At 45.8% G+C, this 26,782-nt stretch overlaps 1 protein-coding gene across 10 annotated transcripts in view; it reads right to left on the bottom strand.

Moving 5' to 3' along the window:
- LOC131265820 (CUGBP Elav-like family member 4) overlaps positions 1 to 26,782 on the bottom strand; it is a 337,737-nt gene that overhangs the window by 29,167 nt on the left and 281,788 nt on the right. For all 10 annotated transcript variants that reach the window (XM_058268143.1, XM_058268142.1, XM_058268145.1 and 7 more), the window contains one exon: positions 15,971 to 16,050. In XM_058268143.1, the coding sequence (XP_058124126.1) occupies positions 15,971 to 16,050 (80 nt within the window). The remainder of the gene's footprint in view (positions 1 to 15,970; positions 16,051 to 26,782) is intronic.

Genomic DNA, 26,782 nt, shown 5'->3' with positions numbered 1-26,782 from the left:
CCGGGGGAGACGGGTAACACCAGGGCTTTCCATTGTTGGAGAACAGAAATTAAGTTATCTTCCGAGCGCCAGCAGATTCGAGCGGCATGGGCAGACTAACTCGCACACGCACAACTATTGCATGTCCACACCACCCCCCATACATGACGGAGACATTAGTAGTCGCCAAGAAATCGGCAGTCCCCGACTCGGACACATAAAATCCAATGGCACCGGGGGGAAATTTCGGGAACCGGTCCCGGGCGTCGGCGGAAAACTTTCTCCAATTCGATTAAGCTGGCACCGGATTTGACCGGGCTGCCCGCTTTTCGGAACCTGTCGCACCAGACATGGTCCGCTCCCTACAACTGGTCCGGTGTTGCCGCCCTGGGAACAACGGTTAGCCCTTTGAGCCGGGACGGTTCGGTAATGAATGCATGTCACATAGGATATCTTATAATTAAACTGTTTTTCTTTCGGTCCGCCTTTCGGGTGAAATGAAGCCATCGAATTGGGTTTTGGTAGGGGGCGAAAAGGGGTTAGTCCCAGCCATCCAGATGACCCGTCCGCCCGGATACGACTCCAACTATCCTAAGTCTGCACACACCCTCACGCACACACACACATACTCGTATGTTTGATGGGCGACTGAAAGTTTTTAATCTTTCGCCTAAAATCTCTCCCCGGGCTAGGAAAACACGCTGACTGCTTCATAAAACTATCTAGCCAATATCCCTTAATTTAGGTAGTTTGGGAACTTGTTCCTCGATTAAAACCTTAAACCCACCGTACTGGTAGTGTAAGCTTGTGGAGTGTGTGGCGAAATCATCGAAATCGAACCGCCCCACCCTTAAAGGAGTTCCCTTAAAGCCCGCCCGGAGACACTCTCATTTTCATCGCTCGGAAATGGGTGATTTCGGTAACTTTGTGACAAATTTTATAACTCCCCGTTTCGGCGTCCGAAATCCCGATCGACGATTGTCCCTTACCGGGACGTCCGGGGGGAAGGAAAGAGGTGAGGGAATTTATGGAACAAAGAACACACCAATGGTTCGTGTTTCGGTTGCCTTTTTAGCTCGTTTCGTTTTACAACTTGACTTCCTCCCCTCCCAGAGCTTGCAGCGCTGCGGTCTGGCGTGGACGTCGAAAGGATTAAATCGGCACAAGACGTGCACAGATTTGCCGATGTACGCCCAGTGACCTTTCACTTCTCGGGAGAATGACATGCCCTGGAATTAGCCTCGAATGTTGGAAGGGAGGAAAAAGAGACGTTGGCTCTTTGGCGCGGCGGTATCAGAAAGCAGATTGATTTGGAAATTATCCGACCGAAACCTGCTTGGGTTGCGTCTGTTTTTCTCGGTTTTTAGGTAGGGCCTTGGAAAGGGAAACGGAAACAATTAAAGGAATTTAAAGATTTTATGCTGCACTCAAAGGGAACCTGCTTTTTCAGATGGTATTTGACCCGATTCGTAGAAAGTGATTGCAATAAAAAGGGATTTAAGTTGTTTTGCGACAAAAGATTCACTGTAGAAAAGTTTAATTTTACTAAGAGCCTAATTCATTTGTAGAATCTCTATAAAATAATATCCCTGTGAGTTCAAGAGCTTCTTCACTTGTATAGAACCTCAGTAAAATAATAGCATCATATTTGAAACCATTAAACTTATGAATAAACTAGAGTTGTGTAATCAGATTCAGATTGATGAATCCAAATTACTCTTTACTTTGTTTGTAAGAATCATAATTCTTTAAATTAGAGATTCATGAATCCCATAGATTCAAGGATGTTAAAAGAACAGGAAAGCAAAGCCCAAAACATGCACGAAATAGGAGAAGGAGGATCCACGCCAATGAAAGAATCACGCAAATTAGTGAAAGATTCATGATGATTATTAAGGATTCCAAAGTTTCATCAATGTCTTAAGAATCGAATCCAAAAAGATTCATGAACCAATCTGAATGAATCTTAGGCTGGAAAGTCATATTTGACCATCATGCCTAAGGATTCGTAACCCACAAAATCTAGATTACACCCTTTGAGATCGCGGAGGTCATGGTGAAAAGGTTTTTTTTTCCCAAAACTATTCTCGTTACGTGAAATTAAAAAAAACTATCTGCAATCGATGTTTAATACTTCATGAGGTTGTACCACCATTTTTGGGAAATTCATGAACATCCCTCTCTAACAACAAGTTCATCGACGGTCATCGAATAAGGCTGCATAATCCTATCAATGTACTTGCAAGCCAAAGTGCATCGAAGTCTGCGAAACCAAACAAATGGGCTGATTCCGGCCAACGTCGGACGTGTTTTGGTATCCGGCAGATTCACTCCCCAAGGCAAACGACCCGTGCCGATGGAACCTAAACCGACTCTCAACCAACTCGATCAATATAATCCTCCGCCATTCAACAAACGCACCCAATACGACGATGGTTTGGCTTCGCTCGTGCAGGAATTTCCACACTTAAGGCTCGGACTTCGACGCTCCGCATAGCAAACGGTATTAGCAATCATTAGTAGCGTCTTAATGTTCCCTTCACTAGGCACGAGTGGTTCCACGGCGGATGCTTACCCAAGACCAGTGCCGGTGTGCGTTGGCCCATAAATGTGGCTACGGGTAAATATTTATAATCACTTAATCATGCCCATGGCGTTCCGAGTTGCCAACGGCGTCATCGGAGGACACGCTGGCCTCCATAACATGTTCGCGAACGGTGGGTTGTATATCCCGTCTCCCATCGTACGATGACTCATCAGACCGTACCAGCTTTCCTTCGACGGCGGAACTCCGGTGCACTCCACGGGAAAAGCGTTGTCGGTTTTGAAGTAAAGAAAAAACACGCCCGCACTATCGGAGTAAATATTGATCGTGCCCTTCGCCTGTCGAGGCACAACAAGTTGATGCAACAATTTATGGCTGCGATGGGGTGCGACACGCCCAACTGTATTGCGGTCGATACACGGACGGGCCGCCACTCGAGACACAGGTAGGTTCGATTTAAGTTCATCATTAAAATGACAAGGGTGGGACTATCGGGAAACACAATTTTCCCGTCCGAGTGGGACACTCCTTGAAGTGGTTTTACCGAGGCGTAATTTACGGCCACCTGTAAGTGGTGTTACCACCGGTGGACTGTTGCACAAGTGCATATGTCTAAATGACGACCCTTTTGACAACTTAATGGGTTACGAACGAATTAAATTCCCAGTTTGACCTAGTTAGAGGCTTGAGAGCAAGTCTGTAAAATATACGTTTTCTTTGTAAGAAACTACATCCGTCACAACACTTATCAACGCCACAACTTAATAAAAAAATTTAAGTTTAGTATATCGTAATGAATCGGTTGTGCAATGTCTGCTATGTTATTACTATTGCATACTTTATGGCGTATAGAATACTTTATAGTATAGTGCCGTGTAGTTTCCAAGGCAGTTTCGTAGGATCAAGTTAGTATAAAATCGTTCGAATCACTATTCAACATGTTGCACCTGCACCTGAGCGTTTCGTGGAAAATGGCGAATAAAAAGACAAGACCATTAATTTCAACCACTGGTTAACAGAAACATGCTCAACATGGTGGTTGAAATTTTTCTCCAATGTTACGACGGTACAAGGAAAAATCCATTTTCCCCCGAAGCGCCCACCGGTACACCGGATTTCCACCAGGCAGGGTCGTGTACCTTCGGTAAACATTTTCGAACCATGTTCCACGTGTTCCCCTCCGGCGCGCCTACGCTACATCGTGCTAAATATTTCTGCAACAATCATGGCGCCTCCAGGCGGGTGAACGCTTGTAATGCAATATCCATCTCCGCAATTTTCCCGCACATTCGGTAGAAAAGAGAGAGGGAGAAAAAAAAAACGCTGATGATGATACATGCCACACATACACAGGACACTTCACCCGGCGGTGGGTCGCACCTTCATCGACGCAAGGGTATCACTTTCCCGGCCACCCGAAAAACAGCGCGTATTTTGTCGATGCGCGAAAACTACGCCTATGCAATGTATCGATGATTGATTGTGCCCGACATTGGCGTGATGAGCGGTTGTTGATGGGTGGGCGTGGGGGAAGGAAAAAGGGGCAACTCGGGAAAACTAAGTCAAACCGTTTCGGGTGCGGTTTTTATCGGAACTGGCTTTTCTTCACTCTACATGTTGTTGCTCTACATTTCCCGTTCGAGGGGCGTTGGAAAAGTTTTCCATTTCTTCTAACATTTCTGTTGATTTTTTCCCCCGTTTTTTCTGTCTGCTAGTGGTTCCGCTCTGCACTCAGCAGAGGAAATAATAACCGGCAGCCTTCAGAGCCACCCAGGGCTGGAATGTGTCAGAGTTCGGTGTGCGACGGACGTGATTCTAACGCGGAGCCGTCGCGTAACCTGAGAATCGGGAGGAAATTGAGTTATATTTTCCATTAAAGCAACTTTAGGGTCGCCCGACGGTAGGATTCCAATCAGCTCCGGCCGCTATCGGATGCCCCCGAGGGCATTTTACCTCGAACATTCTTTGTGCCGTCCCGTGCTGAGGCCTCGCGTCGCAAAACAAGCATAAATCAATATTTTTGATGAAGAAAGTTTCGTACGTTGTTTTCATGACGTTTTTTTTTCTTATTGTTCTCTACTCACTCGCTCTCTTTTCCTCACTTCCCGAGGCTTATGGTGCTTTCGAGGTTCTTGCAACGGTGGCTTGATTGTCCCGGGAGAATCGAGAAAAATGTAACAAAAGTATGTATGTGTAACGAACCCTAATGCCGTCCGATGGCGTCTTGTGGCGTTTGCGAGCGACGGTCCTTCAAGGTTCTTTAATCTTCCGAACGAGTCACTCCCCGACCCCGGTGGGTATTTCAGGGCGGTGCCGACCCCTCCAGGGAGATTCGAAAGGGACGGGACGGGGGAACGGATCGTTTGCTGCCCGTCGTGAAACAATACATTGACGTTCATTATGTTCTCCGGGGAAGATGAAATGGCAGCCACGGTGGGAGTTTACTTGAGAATGATGGGAATAAAGTGAACTTAACATTGATCACAACTTTTTATTATTGACGCAAGGTTAGCGTGAGCGTGCTGAAAGAAAATATGGTTGGAGTTTTGCACTCCGGGGGGTTTTGCCTCTCTTGCTTGTGTTTCAAGCAGTCCATATTTTAAAGGGAAGAATATTTAAATCATTCTATTAAATCCTTCTTGTGAGAAAAAATCCCTTAAACGACATCCATTCGATCAATCCAAAGCGAACAAAAAATGGGCATCTAGAAAACGGGCAAAAACGTGGATAAAGTTGACAAATCCTCCATCACGTCCTTCGTCAAGTCCGGCAATCAACTTTTTTCTCGCTATCCTCCACCGGATGACTTTGACTACCACGGGTTCATGCCCTTTTTAGGTTCGTCTGACCATCGAGGGTGGGTTTCCTACTTTTTTTTTGTGTTTGTTTTTTGCTTTCATGATTTTCCTTCGGCATCCACCCAAACGAAGTGGGTGATCTATTCGCCATTAGCTCACCAAAGAACACGAACGACCGGCGTCCGCGTTCCACCCTCATCGACCTTTGTCTTCCGTGCGCCGAGTGTACGTTGTTTGCGTTCCGCCCGAAAGGACATCCGGCGCATCCCGCGCTCGATGAAGCGGGCAGTGGGAGGCGGCGCCGGGGGGGGGGGGGGGGGGGGGGGGGGGCCGTGTTGTAACCGGTGCGCGATTCGGGCTGGCCGCGCCTTTTGCTTTAATGATTCAACAAACATAATCTGCATATTTCGTTCCACCCGGCGTTCCCCGGGCCCTTCCATCCATTCCTACGGCTGGCTCAGCTCCATTAGTGCCACCCGGGCAGTTTTCCGCTCTCGGGCTCGGTGATGGACACTGTGGAGGAAGGGAGGGTCAATTTTACATTTTCACCATCCCCTCGTCGGGTTGGGAAAATGTGGCAGCTGCCTGCTGGAGGACGCGCAGCAGGACGGTTCGATCGAAAATGGGAAAGCGGCCATCGCCGCTCGAGCAGCTTGACCGAACAGGTTTTGGAATCCTTGTTCTTCGTCCTTCGCCGTGTCTCTCGTTTGCTCGTGGCGGTGAATTTTGTTGTGCCCGGCACATTTTCCTACCACGGTTTACCGCCGGTGAGTGGCCGTGTTGTTTGTTTTGGTAAAATTGAATAAATCCTAAAATAATATTAATATTTAAATACCGTTCCCTCACACACACACACACACACCGTTCTCGAGTGCGTGGTCGATCAACCCGTCAGCGCTCTTCGTCGACGTCGAATTGCATCGGACCTCGGGATGATTGCTGTCCAATCGGTGGGGAGGGGGGAAAGGGGGCTCGTTCGGTTGATAGCATAATCTCCCGTCGCGTCGGAACGGGCACGTCCGGTGGATTAGAGGCGCTCGCTAATGTTGCGCGTTGCGAAACCCGCCAGAGCTTCGGAATGAAAATGGAAGCACCAACAAACAAACAACCAGCCTCTGCTCGTGACCGGTTCGTTTTCGAACCGGTGAAACAATCCAATAAGATAGCGCCAGGAACTCCTCGGTTCACCGGGGAGGTCTCGTGTAGCCGAGCAATTTTCCACAGCTCGTTGGACCCGGGAAAGCGATACACGCACCGTTTCATTAGAAAATGCGCTCCTGTTAGGTGTTTAATTCCGAACCCCTTTTTCCGAGCCCGCGGTTTGCCGAATTTTCCCTCATGAACATTCCAGTGGATCCGGGCGAGGTGTTTCAATGATGACCGATGCTCCAGAAAGGGCGCTTCAATCAGTGAAGGTGTTGATGGTCACATAAATGGATTATGTGGTAAAAGGGTTCGGAGCGGAAAGCACATTACCTCGGAAAACATTTGTTTGTTGTTGATGAAAACGCAAAGATTGCGGAGATCCTGTTGTAGCAGGGGGGGTTTTTTTTAGGTGTTAATAACATTTGTTTGTTTACTGATTTATGATTTCATGGAAAGTTTCCTTCATAGGAGCGATTCGAGCATACCGTACGAAGCTCCATTAACGTCCACCAAAGTCCAGGAAATGAAGCCTTATTTCCCTCACGCTTGATAGAATCTCGGTGGGAAAGAAAAATACCATCACACTTGATACATTTTCCTACCGAACTAAACACAAACATATCTTTTCCACCAAATCGCATCCTTAACCGGATAGAATCCATTTCCCAACCAGGGCGCATGTATGTCCGGGACGAATCGACCGCATTCCTCGTTATGCTTGGAGCCGTTGAAAGAAACTCGTCGAGAGGGAAAATCGCCCTACCGGAAGCACGAACGAGAAGTTGAGGGGAGAAAAAAACGACGCCACGGAAATTCACATTTACGGTTCCTTTCATCGAAATTATCACCATTATCATAACGGTGCCATTAACATTTAATTTAATGTTGGTTGCATGGTCCCGGTTTTCATCCCCCCGGGCCTTTGGGGGGGGGGAGGGGTCTGGAGGTCGGTCGAAAGTCGGTCCAATCTCCATACAATGTCGGTATATGTATGTATGTGCGGTGGTAAGGAAATGTGGAAGAAACGATCGGCCAGATTTTCCATACGAGCGCCATTTACGGGCAACCATTGAAATGAAGGGCGGTTGCGGAGGTTTGCAGGCGAAAGAAATCAGCTTTAAGACGGAGCCAGGATGGAATGCTTTCCACACTCACTGCCTCAGCTTTTCCGAGCTCGATTAAAGCTTTCGCTTCGTTCGAGAGTCATTTCGCATGCCATAAATATCGTGTCCCGAGAAAAGGAGCCCTAAGGCCGTGCGGATGTGTTCCGTTGCTTGCACTTTGTCGGAAAATCATTCTTCCTTCCGTAGCGAGAAAACTCTACCAACATTGACGACCATATGGACGCGTTCGACAGCACCGATAATGGTAGCTTTCTTTTCTTTTCCCCTTCCTTCACTCTTACTGCAAGCAGATGGGTGAATTCGGCGGATTTCGTTCGAGTGGTATAAGAAACGGGCTCAAATACTGTAAGGCAAACATTAAATATTGAACTATTAAGGGATCCGGGTGGCGTATGAGCCGTTTCCTCCGGGCCCATCCCGGAGACCTGTCCCGAGACATAAATATTTGAGCGAAGGATTTCGCTTCCCGATGCCAAACATTGTAGCGAGAAATATTTGGAAATCGGTTGATCGGTGCTACGAGCGAGGAAATTTTTGGTGGTTTTTGGAGGGGGAGGAGCAATCCATCATTACATGACGCGATGCTCAAGAACTTTTCCTGTTTTACCACCAATATTCTTTACCTCGTCGCTCACAAAACGGAAGAGTTGTTTGTTTTCAATTTCATTCGATTTTACGATCGAACCACTCGCTCTTTCCAGTCGTTCGTTTTGGCAAAAGAAAACTGCAGTCGGCCATAGATTTTGATGTGGTTGGTTTTACTGTGGCATGTTTCACGCGGTAAGTGTTTCTTGGTGATTTTTGGGAAGCCATCGAGCAACGTTTGAAGGAATGGCGCCAACAATGTATAAAAACGTTGACACACATCGTCTACCGGTTTGGATTCGGCCCCTCTTATCTATAAACTTTATTGATCCATCCATCGGACCGGTTGTTAGGGTGCTCTCTGAGTGGCAACCGATCACCGATAAGCTTGGATACTCTTTCCCAAATGCAATCCGGTGGATAGAAGTTTGACCCCGTGTCGATAAGATTGTCCCAGCGAAGACGAACCCACTCCCGCATCAAACAACGCCGTGGACAAAAACAGGACAAAAATTTTGTTATTGCCAAAACTGTAGACGAAAGTAATATTTTCCTGCCCATTTGCGAAAATTCGTGCGCTGGGAAAACGGAACCCTGGCCCCATGCCCTCCCCAAATCACCGGTTGCTCTTTCGGTTCGGGTTGGATTTCTTGTCAATAAAACCATCAAAAATTATGGCATCGGAAATATTAATAAAAGAAAAAGCAAGCGATAAAGAGTAAATTGTATCGATACGTACGCAATAAAACATCGGCGCGTAAAACGTTGTTGCTTCAAATCAAAACCCCTCACATTCCAAGTCTCGAAACGGAACGGAAAGGGTAAGGGGAAATACGTTCGATTTTATGACCATTTCGTTGGCGAACCCTGTGCGAGAGGGGGGGAGGAATGGAAGCGTTGGGGGTTTTATCCGATCCGAGGAACCGTCGGGTGCCCGGCGAGCACTAAAACCGTTGATTGGGTTTTGAATAAGTGTTTCCGAGTCTATGGAAATGTCGAAACATGTTTGTTAATAGTGTATTACGTGGAGGAAGTCGAACGTAAAGTGTGATAGTGAAGTAAGTGTAATAAAATAATGGTAAACTTTTAGAAAGAGTATCGCACGAGTATCCAAAGTAGAAATAAACCATAGTAAAATAAGTCGTTGAATAAACGATTCCAAACAAATATTGCCACACAAGATATTTTCATAAACCGTATCATATCACATGTTATCACACGTACAACACTGCACAAAAGGTTGCCTTTTCCCGGTACGGAACATTTTGCGTAATGAAATAAAAATAGAACCTCCCTAAGGCCCCTGGTCGGAAACGTTTCGGATGTAGCTTTTAAATTATCTTCGAATATCTGCTTCATTTCCAAGGCAAAATACAGCCGACCGGAACTGGAAGCAGGGAAAGCGAATCCCAACATCCCTACAAGCGTAGGCTCGGCTACCTTACGGCTGGCTTTTGCCGAAGCTTTTGCAAATCCATTACCCTACGATAACAAAGGCAGCTGACAATTTGAATACTGTCACGGTGCTTTTGTAGTTCGTGTCGTACGCGTAACCGGCTGGGAACCAACATTTCCCCGAAGCTGTTGCACATGGATGGAAAACCCAGGATGGAGTTTTTGGAGCCCTGTGAATCGTCCCGCTGTTCGATCGAAGCAGACGAAGCATAAGCTGGCTCTTCTTCCGAAGGGAAGGCCTACCAGCAGGTGTAGGGTTCGTATGAAGCCACACACCGTCATCATCAGCATCATTGTCGACATCGGTGATCATTTCCTTCACCGTAGCGATCGGGAATGAGGGAAGAGTTCATTGTGAAACGTTCGAGCTATCAGCCGAACCCATTCAGGTTAGACGGGGATTGGTCTTCACCGTTCACCGAATGTATGCAATCACTCTTCCTTCTTTCCAGGCTCCATTTTTGCTTTTCCAGGGAATGGACGGATGGATGGATGGATGGATGGGCTATTCATAAAATATATGGACGCATATTAAATAGCACCGAGGCGTAGGGTGGTACAACCGAAGTCACCGAAGATTGATGCTCAAGAAGATGATATTCCGGCGGCAGACCGAAGCGGTTTGCCGCCTGTTGAGCGCTGGAAAGGATAATCTACCGCCGCTTCCGAGGCACGATTACGATTTCCAACTGAATGGGGAAAACCCACCACCCACAGGTACAGCACCCGCACTGAACTATTCAATCGAGAACAAAGAGATTATTATCGGTGGTGGAAAGATTTCGATTTGCCCTTCGAGTGGGAGGAAGAGAAGGCGCCTTAAAGGCAATCTTTTGAACAGGGTTTAACTACTTTTTGGAATCCATCGGGGGTGGTTCTAATGCTTAAAGGACTTACAGGAAAATTTGGTTCAAAAACATTGTTCTAAATCACACTGACAGAGTCAAGATTCTGCTTTAGTCATCAGGCCTTCACGCTTTCATCCTAGTTCCAGCATGTAATGTACTTATGAAATTATTTTGTCAATCAATGTCACCAAAAAACCTTTCACAGTTTTTTTTTCCAGCGGGAAACCCACTGTGGCAACCCAAAATGGAAACCAGTGACCTTTGGGACCTTTTGTGTCACCTGCACCTGTACGCGAGGGCGACATTCAATTAAAATGTCACCCCTTTGTGATCGTGTGTGTGTGTTTTTCCTCCGGGGGTGGAAAAAGGCCCGTTGCATGCATTCCGATGCAACCGTTGCTAAATCCTTCCCGGGGCTCTAAAACCAACCCCCCGTCGTGGCAAAAAACCCCAACCGTGTCCGTGGAAGACTTAGTGACTGAGCTTGGACCAGGCACTCCCCGGGCTCGAGCGGGAAATGACCGTGCAGTGACTAAATAAATATTTTTCCACCACATCACCGTACACGGGAGCATTTCCATTGCAGACTGCTTTCCGTTTTTCCAATCCGTTTGACCGTTCCGGTAGGCTCAGCTGGAGCAGGTTCGTACGGTTGGTGGTCCCAACCCTTGGGAAATGGGCCCGGGAGTTTACTGGGAGTTTACATGCAAACGAGGGCTTTTCGGTTCGAGGGGGCGTCACGCAAATATGAACGCCACCTGAAAAAGGCGTGCGGGGACCGGGTTTGGTGGCGCGCATTTCGAAACACAACATTTTACCCAAAATAGTTGACACGCACGTTCGGAGCTCGTGCGTACGTGCGCGAGCTTCAGTTCCGTGCCGTTGGTGGAAAATTCGCACGTGCGAGGGTGGTGTGTGCCCAAAACGGTTGACGTCGGGGTATTATTCGAGGGTGTCACTGGTGCGATTTCCCGTCCCGAGGCCTCCAGTGTGTGTGTATGTAGGCGTGTGTTGTTTCGAAGTGAAACGACAATAAATAGCTGAGGCCGGGCCGTCGAGAGGCTGGACGGAAAAGCAAACAGAACTACCGCCAGATGACACGGTAGTGCATCGTTCGCTAAACACTCCTGTTGCGACACTCTGTTGCACACCGACGTTGTTGGCCACGTGGGGAAGGGGTGGAGGGGTAGGCGTGTGTCATCTGCGCGTTGCGCGTCGAGTGTGTCGTACAAGGAAAATGTGTGGAATTTCATGCTTCAACTTGACACCACATTTCACAAACAGAGCGCAGACCTCCCGAGCGAAGGCGTCGGTTCCAGTTGTGGCGCACGGTGAATGTTGGTTTTCCCTTCGGTACAAACGACGTGTCGGGGTGAGAAAGTTCCATCCACCAACAAACACTACCCACCCTTCGGTACTCGTTAGTGTTAAGTTAAAGCTTCGCATCTTTCGGTTCAAGGCGTCCTTTAATAAGGGAAAACAAAAACCTCACGTAAGCACCGATAATGGTGCTAATAACAATAAATACATATTTTATTCTCACATCGTCCACCGCGAAGAAGCGCCCCGGAATCAAGGGGAGTAAGAAACACACCTATTATTGCTGTTCGGCCGATTCCGCCCGATGTCCAGAAAGGTGATGCTACGATGTTGTTTTCGTAGCACAATCTTTTGGATGACGCACAATCTTCCGAAAGGGAATCTAGTTTATGGCTCGAGCGTAAGGATCGCTCGGTCAGACGTTGAGAATTTGGCGTGCGTATTAAAGAGGTCCAACAGATAGAGGTTTTGTATGAGATCTCTGATTCATCTCATAACATTTGAAGTGGAACAAAACAAACTGAAACAATGAAGGAAAAAAATAGGGTTTTTACAAAATCAACGAAATTTTTGGTAATGATTTCATTGTATTTGAGCTAAAATGAATTTGGATTCGTTAAATGAGATAACAATAATTTTAAAGTTTTAATTTTATGTTTTAATGTTTAATTCAAAGACTTTCTACTTTGATACTTTTCTCTAATTGCTTCATTCCTTGAAAAATATTTTAAAAACTGATATATAACTGACGCAGCTAACATTGATTTTAGATAATGTGCCCATCTTTGTCATTGTATTCTGTGCAGTTTCATGCTAACGAACCACAATTTTGTTTTACTTTCCCCGTGCAGTATATCAAAAATACCGTACATCCTTCTCAATACGTTCCCAATATCTAATTGGTAGCATATGGATGGTCCGTAGGAAAAACACAAACTCAACGACGTCAACATCGATTACGATTCCCCAAACGCCATACACAGCCCTTCCCTCGGGTGACCACATCCGTATCATACGCCTTATGCCGCGTTCGGCCAAAGTAGCGCCATAAAAATGGCTCTTCGATTCACTTTTTTGCTGCTGTTTTTATTCGGCACATGCCTTTTTTTTTGGTTGTTGCTCGTTGTCTTATTGTCACCGTTGTAGCAGAAGACGGGGAAAAAAGAGGTGGACGGATATCCGTATTTTCAGCTCGTAACTAGCACCTTTCGCTACCTCCCCTGGGCAACCTTGGCAGTTTCTCACCGATTGCAATGGATATCCGACGTGGTTTTGCAATGGAAACGGAGTGGAAAGATGAGAAAAAAAATGCAGGAAAAACAATTCACCTCCAGCGGCCGAGGGCTGGAGTGTGGAAGGTAAAACGAGCAAAAAGAAAAACAGCAACGATTCCAAGGGAAACGAGTGCCAAATTCAGGCCATACTCGTACGTCGGTGGGTTGCTGTCCTCCCTCGCCCTCCCGTGCGGCTGAGGTGAGCAGCGGGGAAGATCCTTCCAGCTGTGCAAGAAACGACCGAAAACGGAAGCCGCGTGTCGATTGAGCGTCGGTTTCCACCGATGATGGCAGTTTTGCTTTCGGGTCCTTTTCTGTCCGGGGCAACTGGCACCGTCAGCAGCCCGATAAAAAGGAATCCAATAAAGGAACGAATCTCGAAACGAGATTCCCACTGCACGATGGAGGGGAGGGAAACGGCCGAAACCGGGGAGCGACGGTGATGGTAATGGCCGTCGGGGTTCGGAGGGGGGGGACCCAAATGTGCGAATCCCTCAGCGTGCTCCGTAGTTTCCACGCCCGAGAGGGGGGCGGGCGGTCGAGGGTGGATTTTCGGTGGAGGAATATATGGAATAAAATGAATAAAAGCGAATAAACAAAAGAATAATAAAAGTAAATTGAGTGCTACATGTGCATCATGGGTTTCCTTTTCCCGCTACCTCCTTTTTGGCGCCGAAGAGAGTAGTGCTTTAAGGATAGTGTGCCATTGTCCTGCGACAGAGGCAGAAGCCCCATCGCCGTTGTTCGATTCGAAACGTTCGCCCAGAAAGGACGAGCACGATATCCTCCGGCCAGCTGGATGCCGGGCTGATGCTCACATCATACAACCATGCCGTGTTGTTGGGGTTTGTTCCATACGACAATAAAATGGCTCCCCGAGAAGACAGGCGAGTGGGAGAAAAAAAAAACCCGAAGCAAGATCCACTCCTCGCAGCATCACGGTTTTAATGGAAGGAAAACGCACCCAGGCAACCCGAGCCATTTATGCATGAGCCATCCGTTTTTTTTTTCCTACCAGCGAGCGGGTCGGGAAACATATCCCTCCCGGTACGGGCACGGAAAGCACACGGAAAACACTTGCCTCGGGATGAACTGTGGCAAATGTGGCGCTCGCCGTCCGGATGAAGATAATGCAACCGAAAGACAAACCGTCAACAAGCATCCCAACGAGCCGAAGAAAGAATGGTCGCTCGATTATTGAGACAAACATCAGCCACACCTGGTGCTCTTTCGGGAGAGTATTGCGGTTGTTTTGGGAAACGGAATTTGATTTTGTGATGCTGGTTTGCAGCGGTGGGAATTATTGCCAGCTATATTTGTAAGTATATGCGAGGTTTTTTGTGTCGATAGTTGTGTGAATATGAAAAAGAAGCATAGCAAAGGGTTTATGGCAAGTTACACTAACATTTGATAATATTTTTCGCATGTGATGTAATGTTACTAAAAAAAAGTTAAGCATAATATTTAACGATGATTCTTATTCACTGAACAAAATTAAGTAATAAATAATAAAAATTATTAATAAACTCAATAATACTTCAATGTACGGTAGATTTGACAGTTCTTTAGGATTTTTCTATAATTTATACAAATTGAAGCAACTTTCCTATGTTTCATGTTTTATGTTACTCTTGGCAGTATATTACAGTAAAAGTATTTTTACTTCTGTATACTTGTCACTGTGGATTTCTTAGACTTTACATTTTTTGATTTTCAAGCAAACAAAAGCTTATTTTTCGTTTTGAATTTTGTTTTTAAGATGTTGATAAATTTTAATCTTACTCAACATCATGCCATAAATACTGTCGACTACCTTTTTCCGGTTAATTTAGTTTTCGTTTTTGGAATTTTTTAAAAAGCAAGCAAAAGGTTATTTTTCACATTTTATATTGTTTTTAAGAAGCTGATAAATTTTAATCTTACTCAACATCTTTCCACCATTACTGTCGATCACCTTTTTCCGGTTGACTTAGCTTTCGTTTTTGGAGTTTTTACCTTAACCAACTTTTTACGCAAAACTTTTCTGCTTGCCAAGCAATCTTGTAAAATGTTACACCGGAAAACAAACTACCCCGACATTGGGAAACCGGTTGCTCGCTGTCAACAATCAGGGCGATAATAATAGATGAGCTACATACCGCTACAGTCATTTTAGCGGCCAGGACCGGAGGGGGGGAAAACACAGCGGGCATTCGTCCATCGATCCGGAACCGAACGGGATCCCAAGCTTCCCCTGCCTGCCCTGGATCAGTTGGCCCAAAGTAACAAATTAACAGCAATGTTTGACATTTTCATAAACTTCACGCACCACCGAGAGGAGAGTTAATTTCGCTAAATTATTCATGAAAAGCGAGCATGCTTTTCCACTTCATCGCCCCCGTGCCCGCCGTTTTGCGCGGGGCGCGGGAAATTCGACCCAAACCGGCGCTGGCACGCGTTTAAAGCCTTTCCGTCGCCGCGAGGGCTGAGTAAAAATTCATGTTGCATCAAAAGTGCTAATGGTTGGAAAAAAGGGGCCCGGAAAAACCTACCACCGGCGTCGCCGCCGCCTGAACGACCTGTTCGCGCGCTTGTTTATAGTTTGTCGCTGTTAAGCGCGAAGAGGCGTGCGGGACGGCGAACTGACGCTTTGGCAAATTAAATTAAGTGACACGCAATCACTTTCCCCGTTGGTGTGTATTTTTCGGGTGGAAAAGCATCGACGATGGGGAGGCGGCGAAAATTGTGGGGACCTGTGGCACACCGGGTTTTTTTTTGTTTAGCTCCACTTTCGATGATATTCACATAGGCACCGGGAGGATCCTTTCGGAGCCGGAGTGTTAATGGACCAGTGTAAAGCCTGCCTTCACGCATCCGACTTTTTATCGGAGGAGAAAACAAGGGGGTGTGTACTTACCGGCATAGTTTGACTACCGTGAAGTGATGTTATAGCAGCTTGAGCTTCTTGATGCGAGGTAAATTTAACGAAGGCGCAACCTGAAACGGTGAAACATGAAAGAAGGAGACGTTTTAAAGAGCTGACAAGAGAAGGTAAAAGTGTGGAAAATCGAACGAGCAAGCTCGTCAAGAGTCAAAAGTCCAACGTTCAACTATCGGCACGAAACCATGCCATTTTGTTTATCTCTTCTTAACACACAACAAGGGCACTCTTCTGCTATTGTCCGAGTCAAGCCATAAAAATAACGAACACTGCATCGAGTGTGATAAAGCTTCGACAAGGATATAGGTTGGCGTTGTTTTTCTTCCCGTTCGTTGCCTCCGAGTTCATTCGTCACCATGGCGGACTCGGTAACCTCGACACCGAAACGGTCCACCGCTTCGTTCCGTGATCGGGGATTGAGTTTCGGCCAAGGATAATCCGCAAACCGTGGCACAATGCGCGGTGGTGTTGGTTAGAGAAAAACAATCCCCGACGATGGAGTGGAAGACCGGAGCCGCATCAGAAATCGATAAACAATTATATCAAATGGACATCGGGCTTCGTGGTGTGGGCGGCGGTGGGGAAGGCAGGGTGCAATTTCTGTCGATTCATTTCGTGTGGGGATTTTCATGGCTTCCCGCTAGGCGCCATGCACGCCTTCCCGGAGTATGCTCCCCCCCCCCCCCCCCCCCCCCTCCCGATGGTGCCGAAAACATCCTTACGGCACTAGATATTTATTGGGGCAAATAAAACTCGCCGGAGCCGCCACTGATCGATGATGTCCGGCAGCGCTTCGGGCGAGAATTTCCCGGCCGCCTCGGGTGCTTCGTCGAAAATCAAATAAAGCTCATGTGTCTCCTCTTTTGCTTGCTGTGGCCTGTGCCTGCGTCTGAACATATGGCAGCAATTGACATGCTGCGAAGGTGGTGTGCCAATGTGTGCGGAGTTGCTAAAATAAACTACGTCGGAACGGACGACACTGCACAAAAAGGAGACAAAGTAACAACACGCACAACAACAACACTTTCCCGATACCGGGAAGGGGAAAGACCGACCGTCGCAAACCAAAAAACAACAAAAGACTGGTCTGTTGAGGAGGAGTAGCAGATCTATAGGACTGAACGTTGGCAAAGCCTGGCGTGAAAAACAGAATTACACTGTGACTACCGTCAATAGAAAATTTATGGTTGGTTAACTTGGAAAAAATTATATGGATTTAACTTGGACAATTTTGAACGTTCATCATGAATGTTTCAAATTAACATTTTAGATGAAAATGAGGATAAAATCAATATTTTCCTTGAATAATTATAATTACCAGCTGAAGTATAAGACAAAAAGTATATTTTGACTTAAAGTATATCAATAATCTATAGCATGTGTCGGCAAAGTACGGCCTGAGGGTAAAATACGGCCCGGCAACTGATTTTATCCGGCCCGAAAGAAAACTTAAGTACTTCATACAAAAAATCCATCTCATTTCTTGCCGAATTTGTTCATGACGTCAGGTTTGATTTCTTCCCAAAACTGAAGATTAAAATTGTTGAACGTGGTATTACTGTTAAAAAAATCAAAATTTGTCTTTTAACACTTTTTATATAACTTTACTATTTAGAAACTTAACACTCCATTCAAAAGGGTACTAATTTGAAAACATTAAATCATCGTTTAAGACATCCGGCCCTCGCACTCGGTTTCCTTTTAATCATTTGGCCCTTTTAAGGTAATGTATGCCGGCCCCTGATCTATAGCGTAAAAAAAAATATAAATATCTGGTTTATTACTTTACTGAAAGAGAAAAAGTATAAAAGTAGTAATAGTAAAGCCTAACTTTGATATGTCTCACTAAAAATGCGGTTTAAAATTAAAATGTTCTCTCGTAAGTTGTTGAATTTATTATTAACTTTTGAACTGATATTGTGGATACTTTTGAATTTTAACACTTTATAGATAAAGATTACTTATGTTTCATCAAAACGTTCTTTTACATCTTTTTGTATAAAGGTACCAAACCAAATGTAATCCAAAGTAAATAACGCCAATATATTATGTTATTGGTGACTTGTTATCACTTGTGAAGCATTTGATTAGAAACAAACAGTTCAGACAATGTTTCTTCTTCAAGGAGAGTCCAGAAATAAAATCATTTTCGGTCTCCGGCCATCACGAGGTGGTCCTTGTTTGTTCCCATACACACGTCCATACATTTCGACATCCAAACCCGTGTCAATCAGCATCAACGCCTGATACACCACGCCGGGGCCAACGTGTGGTCGAAAGTGAAAGGCCGGAAAATGAAGCTTTTACTCATTCCACGCCCCAGTTCCGGTGGCCAGGTACTGGGCGGGAAAAAAAATATGCCCAACTTCGGCCGAACTGCCTTCGCCACGGTGAAAGCAGGACGGCCGGTTGCGCTCGGAAGTGGAAAACGACCAGCACAAAAGCCATCGAGTGCCGCCATACGGCTCGCGCTGTGTTGGTTGGGTTGGGCGGATTTTGCGCACGGTCGCCGGAGCCGTTTTTTCCCGCAAACCCGTGATGCATAGGTTGTACCTCTTTCAACGGGCAGAGATTTGTGCGAAAGTTCAAGCATGCGACTTGAAAATTGGTGAACGTAAGTTCACTCCCCACCCGGTAATTCTATTTGCCATGAAAAGTTGTATTTTGTTTGTTGAGAGTTTTGATTTTTTGACGAGGGATACAAAGTCAAATCAATGTTCGTTTCGGTGATATAATTTTCCCCCACTTTCCACCGTCGTTTCGTTGACAGAGGGAAAGCATCGTTAGGGGAATGAAGCTAAGTAGGATTCTTTTCGCCATTACCAATCCGATTCCGTAAAAGCTGCTTCCCGTCCAGGTGAACACTGGAAAGAAGGTAGGGGTTTCCGAACGTAAATCACGCTCACAGGGTGACCCTCTTCAAGATAACGCGATTTTGGGGTTGAAACTCGCGGGGCGGGATCCCGGATTGACCCGGGGAGGGACGAAAAAGTACGAAAAAAGTAGAACATCTCTGTCAGTCCCTTGTCACGGTGGCAAAGGAACGCAATCGAACGGATGACAACTGGTTGATTCATTAGGAAAACCTGACATCGGCCCGATGGTTACGCGAGCTACTGGAGCCGTTGAAGGACGAAGAAGCCCACATTTCAATCACTTTTGAGTGTTCCTCACTCGCACTCTCTCTGTCTCTTTCTCGTTGGAAGCCATTTGCTTGTTGCGTCATATTCTCTTACAACACCTTACATCCTTCTCCAACGTCCGTTTCGGAATTTAGCAACAGAATGGCGAATTGGCAGGAAGCACGAAGGAAAAGAAAAAAGGATTGCGAATATCTGTTGAATAATTCGTTCGTTTCACTTCCTTCACGGTTGATTGACAGTAAATTGGTTTCTCTGTTTCTCGAGGTCCGCCATCATGGATTCCCCAACCCCCTTTTGCTTCCAATCCATCAGCCGACCAATTGATGGACGGGACTAAGAATGTGATCACTACCTTCACACCGACACCATCTCGGGAGGCGGATCGATCGGACGAAAGAAAGTGTTGGAACAAATTGAAGTAATGAACGAACTCGAGTGACGCAGAAGGAGCGCATTTCAAATTTAGCTCCCTCCCTCCCAGCGTGCCACAAACTTCCAGGCACACGTCGAAAGCGTCCTTCTTTCCTGGGAAAAGACAGCACCGTGCTGTAGAGTCCCCTTTCTACCCGGCATCCCGCCTCCAGGGCCAAATGATATTCAAGACACGAAACATGGCAAGCTTTCGTTTGGTGTTATCTCGGCGTCGGTGATGGAATTTTCGCCCGTGTTGCTTGGTGGCCCCGTCCTGGCCACTCGCGACCAACACTGTGAAGCCTCTCGAGGCACGTACTGGGAATGAATAAAATTAATTATCTTATTTATCACGAGGCTAAATTTGAATTCACTACCAGACACTGGTTGACTGGTCTTGCATTGGTTGGAGCGTGGCACGAACCGATTCCGGCGTGTTTTCGCTGGTCGTTAGAGGGTGGCGGGGGGGGGGGGGGGGGGGGGGAGAACTTGCCACGGGAAAGGTTTGTTTGCTAAAGAATAACCGAAAGGAACTGTATCGATGTTCCACTCGATGCTTGTTTGAATTAAATATTTTTTCAATCAGTTTTTAACTCATAGATTTTTAGCTTTAAATAAAATGCTATAGTATCGCAACATCTTTCGTTTTCAAATATTTTTGATAGGTTTATCAATTGAATAATATGTCAAACCTGTCTCATCTTATACATTGTTTCTTTGGGTGCTTCGAAATATCCTTCATCTCTCCATTGTTAATATTTACCGATTAACTTCGCGGACAAATCAATCACAAGTAATTACACTAAAATCCTGCATTTAATCTTTCACTCCAATCTCTTCTAAGTGGTACCTTTAATCGTCTTACCGTCTCCCAATCACCGGCTGAAGCACCCCGAAAAATAAAAAACCCCAGACACCGACTAATCGTTCGATGCCATTAAAACATTAGTTTACCAGCAAATCTCCTCGTCGTCTGGCGAATGCAAAATCGATTTCAATCAAATAATGTTCCACCATTCAGTCGCGGTGTGTCTTTGCTTGGTTTTTTTTTTTTTTTGGTTTTCCGTTTGTGGATCCGTTCATCAGCCTCATTCGACGGTATGCAAGCGAGGGTTTTATTTCTTTCCATTCCGATTGCTTTCCTAAATTCGATCGCACTTCGTTTGTTAGATTAAAATTCAATTGAATGATGCTGCAAAGCGACGCTCGGAGGACGATCGGAGCAGCGTATCGCGATGTGAAGTCTTTCCAATCAATTCGATTCCGATATCGTATTGCCGCCGGTCGAACGCCGGTGGGCTGGGTGGGAGGGAAAATAGTTTTTCAGCTTTTCACAGACCCTTGCAGCTCAAACGGCCCAAACGCGGCGTTTCGGTTGGGAATCTGTTTTTTCCATCTTCGTACGGAGAGTGTATTGGCGCTTCACTAGAGTAGTGCTTCGAAAGAGACAGTGTTGCTGAAAAAAAAGGCCAGTGGAAGGCATACACACAAGGAAAACAGCAAAACACACGAAGTGAGGAAATCTTATCATCCGCAAAACAAATTTCAGTGTCTCCCGGCTCCCAGCGTTCACATTCACAGCTCATCGCGTTTCGCAAATTGCTTGTTTCCGTTCAATAACTGCGGCAATATTTGTTGCTGTCCCTCCCGTCATCGAGATGATGCCGTTCGCTTTTCGCTACGTACGTGCCGCTTCGCAAACCTCCCCCCCTCCCCCCCCACGGGTTTTTCTTCCGGTTCGCTCGACTGCGATGTTTTCCACTTCCGACGTTCGTATTTTTCACCAACTCCGATTGCCCGATGGCGGTGAACGGAAAAATGGAGCAAGGTGGGAAAGGAAAACTACCGGTGGCCCCTGTCGAACTAGGATGTGAATTTTGTCATTTCATATCCATTTCCAGCGAGTGGCACGGATGAAAACTCATCTCGACGTCCTAACGACTTTTCTCCCGCAAGAAAGCAAACAGATTGCTGCGAAGGATAAGGAAAATTCACCCGCCAAAGAAATGCTGCTCGAAAACAGCCAAGATCATCACTTAGGTAGGTTTATTTCGATACACACCGAAGGAAAGGAAACGCCTGAGCGCCGGAACTACCGAAATGCTGTCGAGCGCCGTTCGTCTGGAGGGCTTCTGCTCGAAGCGAACGAACGATCTGCAGCCTCGCCGCATCTGCCACGGGGTGAAAAGTTCGTCAATGTTGCAACATTTCTACGCCCGTACACTCGGGCTGCGCTGGGGAGGGGAAAACCGAAAATGAAGCATACGTGGTAGGGAAGGACATTCCACAAACATTATTCCGTTCCACCAAGGGTTTAGTGGGAAAAGCGCTGAAAAAAAAGTGCTTTCACCACGCTCATAACGAACGAAAGCAGCATATGCCTGGCCGTGGTGAAACCGGTGAGTGGAATCGGAATTGGAATCGGAAAAATTGGAAATAACAAATCTGTCAACTGTGATTGCCGGCTTCGCACTGGCATCGGGGATGTGTTGTTCTCCCCCTCCCACCCACTCGGTGACGTTGTTATTATAGGTTGCACTCTGTGTAAAAATTGCATCCATCCATGTTTGTCTCGTTCCGTAGCTTTCGAAGCAGGAGGCCGAGCTGTTCCGCTCTGGGTGGGAGGTATGCAGGGAAAATGTTTTTCCACGCTTTGCCGGCGGAGCTCAAGTGGCGCAGGACGAACGTTTGTCACCGGATACGGACCGGTTTTTCGTGCCGAAACGTTTCGATCCGCCCCCGGGGCGCACACCATTTTGTCATCGTTCGGGTCGTTTGCAGTGATTCTATGTTGCAGCTGTGTTGTTTTTATCTTTTTTTCAAGTGTGTACCTTCACTATTGGGTGCCGTGTGTAGACGAGGCGATGTATTTGTCTTTCAGCGTCGAACGAACGAACGTACGTACGAATGAATCTGTCATATGGGAAAGTGACGAAGTGCATGTGTCTCGTGCATCGTCGAACGGCGCATCGGATTGAACAGATACATTCAATTATAATTTCAAAGTGGAAATTCGATGGACAAGGAAGCTCCGGGTGCGCTCCAGGGCGGGTTGTAGACAGCGTGGCAAATTACGCGCAAAAACAATGTTATACCATTAAGCAACGCCCTCGCGGAAAATGAACAAATTTATTTGAAGTTGAGCATGAACAACTATGTACCAAAGTCATCCATAACATTTTTATTACATTATTTAAAGGAAAACATGGAATACAATTTCAAATTGCTTGAAATAGTACTTATTTTAAAACATATTCAAAAATATATCAAACATTACAAGTTTATAAGCAACAAAATTGTGTTTACTAAAATGAACTAGTAACAAACACAAAAGTTGTTAAACCAAATATTGGTTGATTGTTTTTTAAATGAAATAACAAACACTTCAACTGATTTGTTTCCCAAGCCTATTTATTTAGTTCTAGCGGCCACATAATTTTTAACATTGGAAATTTCAAGGTTTATCGTCATCGTTCTAATCATTTAAAGAGAATCCAAATATAATTTCATATTAAACGAAGATGTTCAAAGTTGATGACTCATTCAGAATGGTATGTTAAGGAGTATCTTCACCCTCTTTTGTGTTTGGTATCTTTATATTTTAAATTAAATACTTTCCAACGTACATGAAGAGACGAACTTTATTTCATTCAACCGACGTGGGATCTGACGAAGAAGACTGCGATTTTAAATGGTTTCTCACGCCGGCTCTCCTGTCACAATCACCAATATAAACCTAATGATTATAACAACACTGAACTATTGATAGAGTGACTACAACGGAATGATAACGATAAGATACTCTACTCTAAAGCATAGCTCCTAATCCTGTTTGTAAACACATCTCCGAATGGTAACAACAGGGTAGTTAAATCAATTAGAATGTATTTTCAATTGTGAAAGAAGCATGTTGTAAAACAAATTTTCTCAAACTTTAAAAAAATATAAATGTTCAAAACCAGCGATGTTTAATAAACCTTAAATTTCCACTCCATAGCAATTTCCTGAAAATGTTAAATTCAAAGCGAGAGAAGTAAACCAATTGAATGCCATCGAAAATTTAATCGATCGATCATGTGCATCATGGTCCTGTTCGGGCGTCCACTCCAAATATTACCCATCGCGTACGGTACATCACCGCAACATCGTGCAGAACCGCTAGTGCACCACAAATTTAGCAAAAAATGCCAACTACCTCCCAACTGTTGGTCACAAGCCAATGGCGTTCCCGTCGGGCCTGGCGAAAAGGGGATGAATTTTGCATTCGAATGCCGAGCGGTGACGTGTGTCCCCGGTGTAATTACACGTTGCTGGCGTGTGTTATTAACCATCATCGCTGTCTCGCCTATCTGTATCCCACGAACAGCGTTTTATCGTTCGCCATTATAAGCGGGGTTTGGCGTGGGTGGATTTTTTTTGTCCCGTTTTCGGAAATCCATTTGTCAAGAGCCCGAGATGGAAAATCATAGAGAGTGAATATGAAAAAAAGGACGAACCACTCTTGGTGGGGGGCATAAACGAAGCGACCGCTTTCAAAAACTGATGTGTACATTTAAAAATGGTCCTTTAATTTGCACTAGATGGTGAACTGCCCCAAAAGGGGTTTCCACCCGCCAATCCACCCTTCCCCCGAAAATTCCAGGTTGGCCAATTCGAGGTGATCAACAGCAAAAAAAAGGAAACCGAAAATAATTCTTCATCGTTTCGCTTCATCGTGCCTGGGTTGGGCACCATTATACGTACGGTGCGCCAAATTATTCGTCCATCCATTTGTCGGGTCCGTCCGGTTCCAATCGTGAGCTGGTCAGGGAAGAGGGTGGATTTTTTCACCGCCGCCCCACGTGCTGCGGGATGCAGGCTGTGGCGACTAAAATCCCACTCAACAAAGGCCCCGTGCTCCCGGGAAGAGTGTTTTAAAATCCAATTATGAACCCAACCGAAGCAGAACACAAAATCGAAGGAGAAATATGTATGAGTCGGTAAAGCGCGCGCTCGGTCGCTCTCTATATCTCCCCAACACAAACGGGACTCTGGGCCCGATGCTGTATGTAACGGTCGACAACGGTACCGACGACGATATGATGCACGGGCTGTAGAATTTTCGACGAAAGGGTCGCGGTCACGGGGAAAAAGTATGTTCGCCGAGCAATTATGAATGTTGGTTTGATTCGACGCCGCGGTTGGTTACGGGGAGGAAGGCGGGTGGTTTTCATCGCGGGGAAGTTTGAATAGAGTTCGGTCGTCCAACCGAAAACGGGGTGGCCCATGGGGCTTCGAGTTTGGGTGGTTGGGGAAAATTTCTTCCACGAAAAACGGTTGATCAACGACCACGGAACGAGTGAGTGTGGGATTATTTTCCCCGATCCGGAGGGAAAAATCCCCGGGCAACCGGTGGTGAAATGGAATTGCGTTCAGGTGGAATGTTCGGTGCGAGGGTGCGAATGTGGTCGGAGTTTTGTGGAAATGGTCGGAGGGGAGGAATAAAAAAACCAAAAATTGTTTCTCAACCAAGGTTCGAACCGGTCGACAAGGACGAAAAGGGACACCATCAGGTCGACAGGTGAGCGTTGCGTGGCCTTATGCTGCAATATCCTACCTCGCTTTCTACAGGTTTTTCCAACCGTCCCAGTTTCGCCCACTTGCACAATTTATGGACTAATAATTGCGAAAGCAATGGCAACAACACGGTTTGCAGCGTTACAATGTGCCACCTATCGGGCAGTGGCAGCAATTTTCCGCGATCGTGTCCCGGCACGTGGCCCTCAACCGAACCAGAAGCGACCGGTTGAACAAAGGCGGCGGTGTTGTAAAAGCCGGGAAATGAGTCACTTCCCATTTTGGAGTGCGTGGCTCAAACGCAACCCTGGCTTACCAGCGTGCAGCACCGGAATGGCACGTAGGTCGTAAACAATGCAAACACTTATAAAATCGAAGGCCCACGCACGGCACGGAACGGTCATTCCCAAATAACTTTCCGTGCCGATTCCGGATGCGGATTCCGCAACAGTTCCAACGCGGAAAAATCCCGCGTTTCGTTTGGGTTGACATTGCTCCGCCGGTCTCTAGTCTCGTTGCATGCGGCGCTAACGATGGAACATAAAAGCACGATCGTCGTCGCAGGTCGGATTGCGACCGGGAAACCACCGAACCCACTAACGATGCCCGAGCGGAGTGGCCGCTTCAGGGTAGGGAGGTGATGGGTTTGTAAGCCGCTTAATTTTGAAACGGAAATCGTGCCACCATTATTGGACGAATTGTTTGCATTTTTCAAACGGAATTTCGTTTATGTGCAGGCCACCGCTTTGTGTCCTTTGTGTACGAAAACGAGTGGTGCCGACTGGGGTGGGGAAAAGGGGCTGGAGCTGTAACGATGACCACGGAATGCATCTAAGAGTGGTTAGTGCAAATGCCAGGGCCGATAGCGAACCATCCAGCTTGGCCTGCGTTCTGCGTTAAGAGGATTTTATTCCTTTTGTTTTAAGTAACCTTTTAACCGAACGGGAGAGCGGTATTTAGCCTGCATACAAACTTTGAGTGTCTTTTGAAATGAACTGTTTGATTGAATTTATCAAATGTAAGAGTACCTTTTTGTCGAATTACAGTGAGGCCAAGTTAAAAGCATATTTCTACTAGTTATACAAGAGGTGAACCACGATAGTTAATTACTTTTACTTTCAGTTTTAACTTCGAAACAATGTTTTTGAAAATATTCACCAACTAAGGGAAAGTATGGTGGTGCCCATGGTGCAGCGGTAGCGCGAGGAAACAACACACCACAGGTGTGTGGGATCGAATCTCGAGTCTGTATTTTTTAAAGTCTGTAAAGTATTTCTAACGACACTAGGATGAAATATTTGGTTTGTACTGCAATAAAAAAACAATTGCAATACAATATGAATTTTTTTAAATAGAATTTTTAAACATTCTAAGCTTCTGAGCTGCTCAACATTCTAAGCTGATGACTTTCATCACTTGATTGATTTTTTGCAATAACTTGATTTTAACAAATATCTATATATTTCTTCACTGGAAAATTTAGATACAAACAGCCAATATATCTCAACTTTCGTATAGATCGTAAAAATATTCTGAATTTTTAATTCCATTGAAAATTTGGAAGGAAACAACGAGAAATAATCAAGCAAAACTAACAAAATAAATTTACAATAACCTGAAGCTTGGATTTGCCAGAACTTGTGAAAATTAAGAGAATTATTTTAGGAAAATAATTTTT

The sequence above is a fragment of the Anopheles coustani genome, chromosome 2 (assembly GCF_943734705.1).
Source record: "Anopheles coustani chromosome 2, idAnoCousDA_361_x.2, whole genome shotgun sequence".
In the NCBI taxonomy this organism is placed as follows: Eukaryota; Metazoa; Arthropoda; class Insecta; order Diptera; family Culicidae; genus Anopheles; species Anopheles coustani.
The sequence above is the reverse complement of the archived record's forward strand: the minus strand, read 5'-3'. Positions and strand labels throughout refer to the sequence as shown.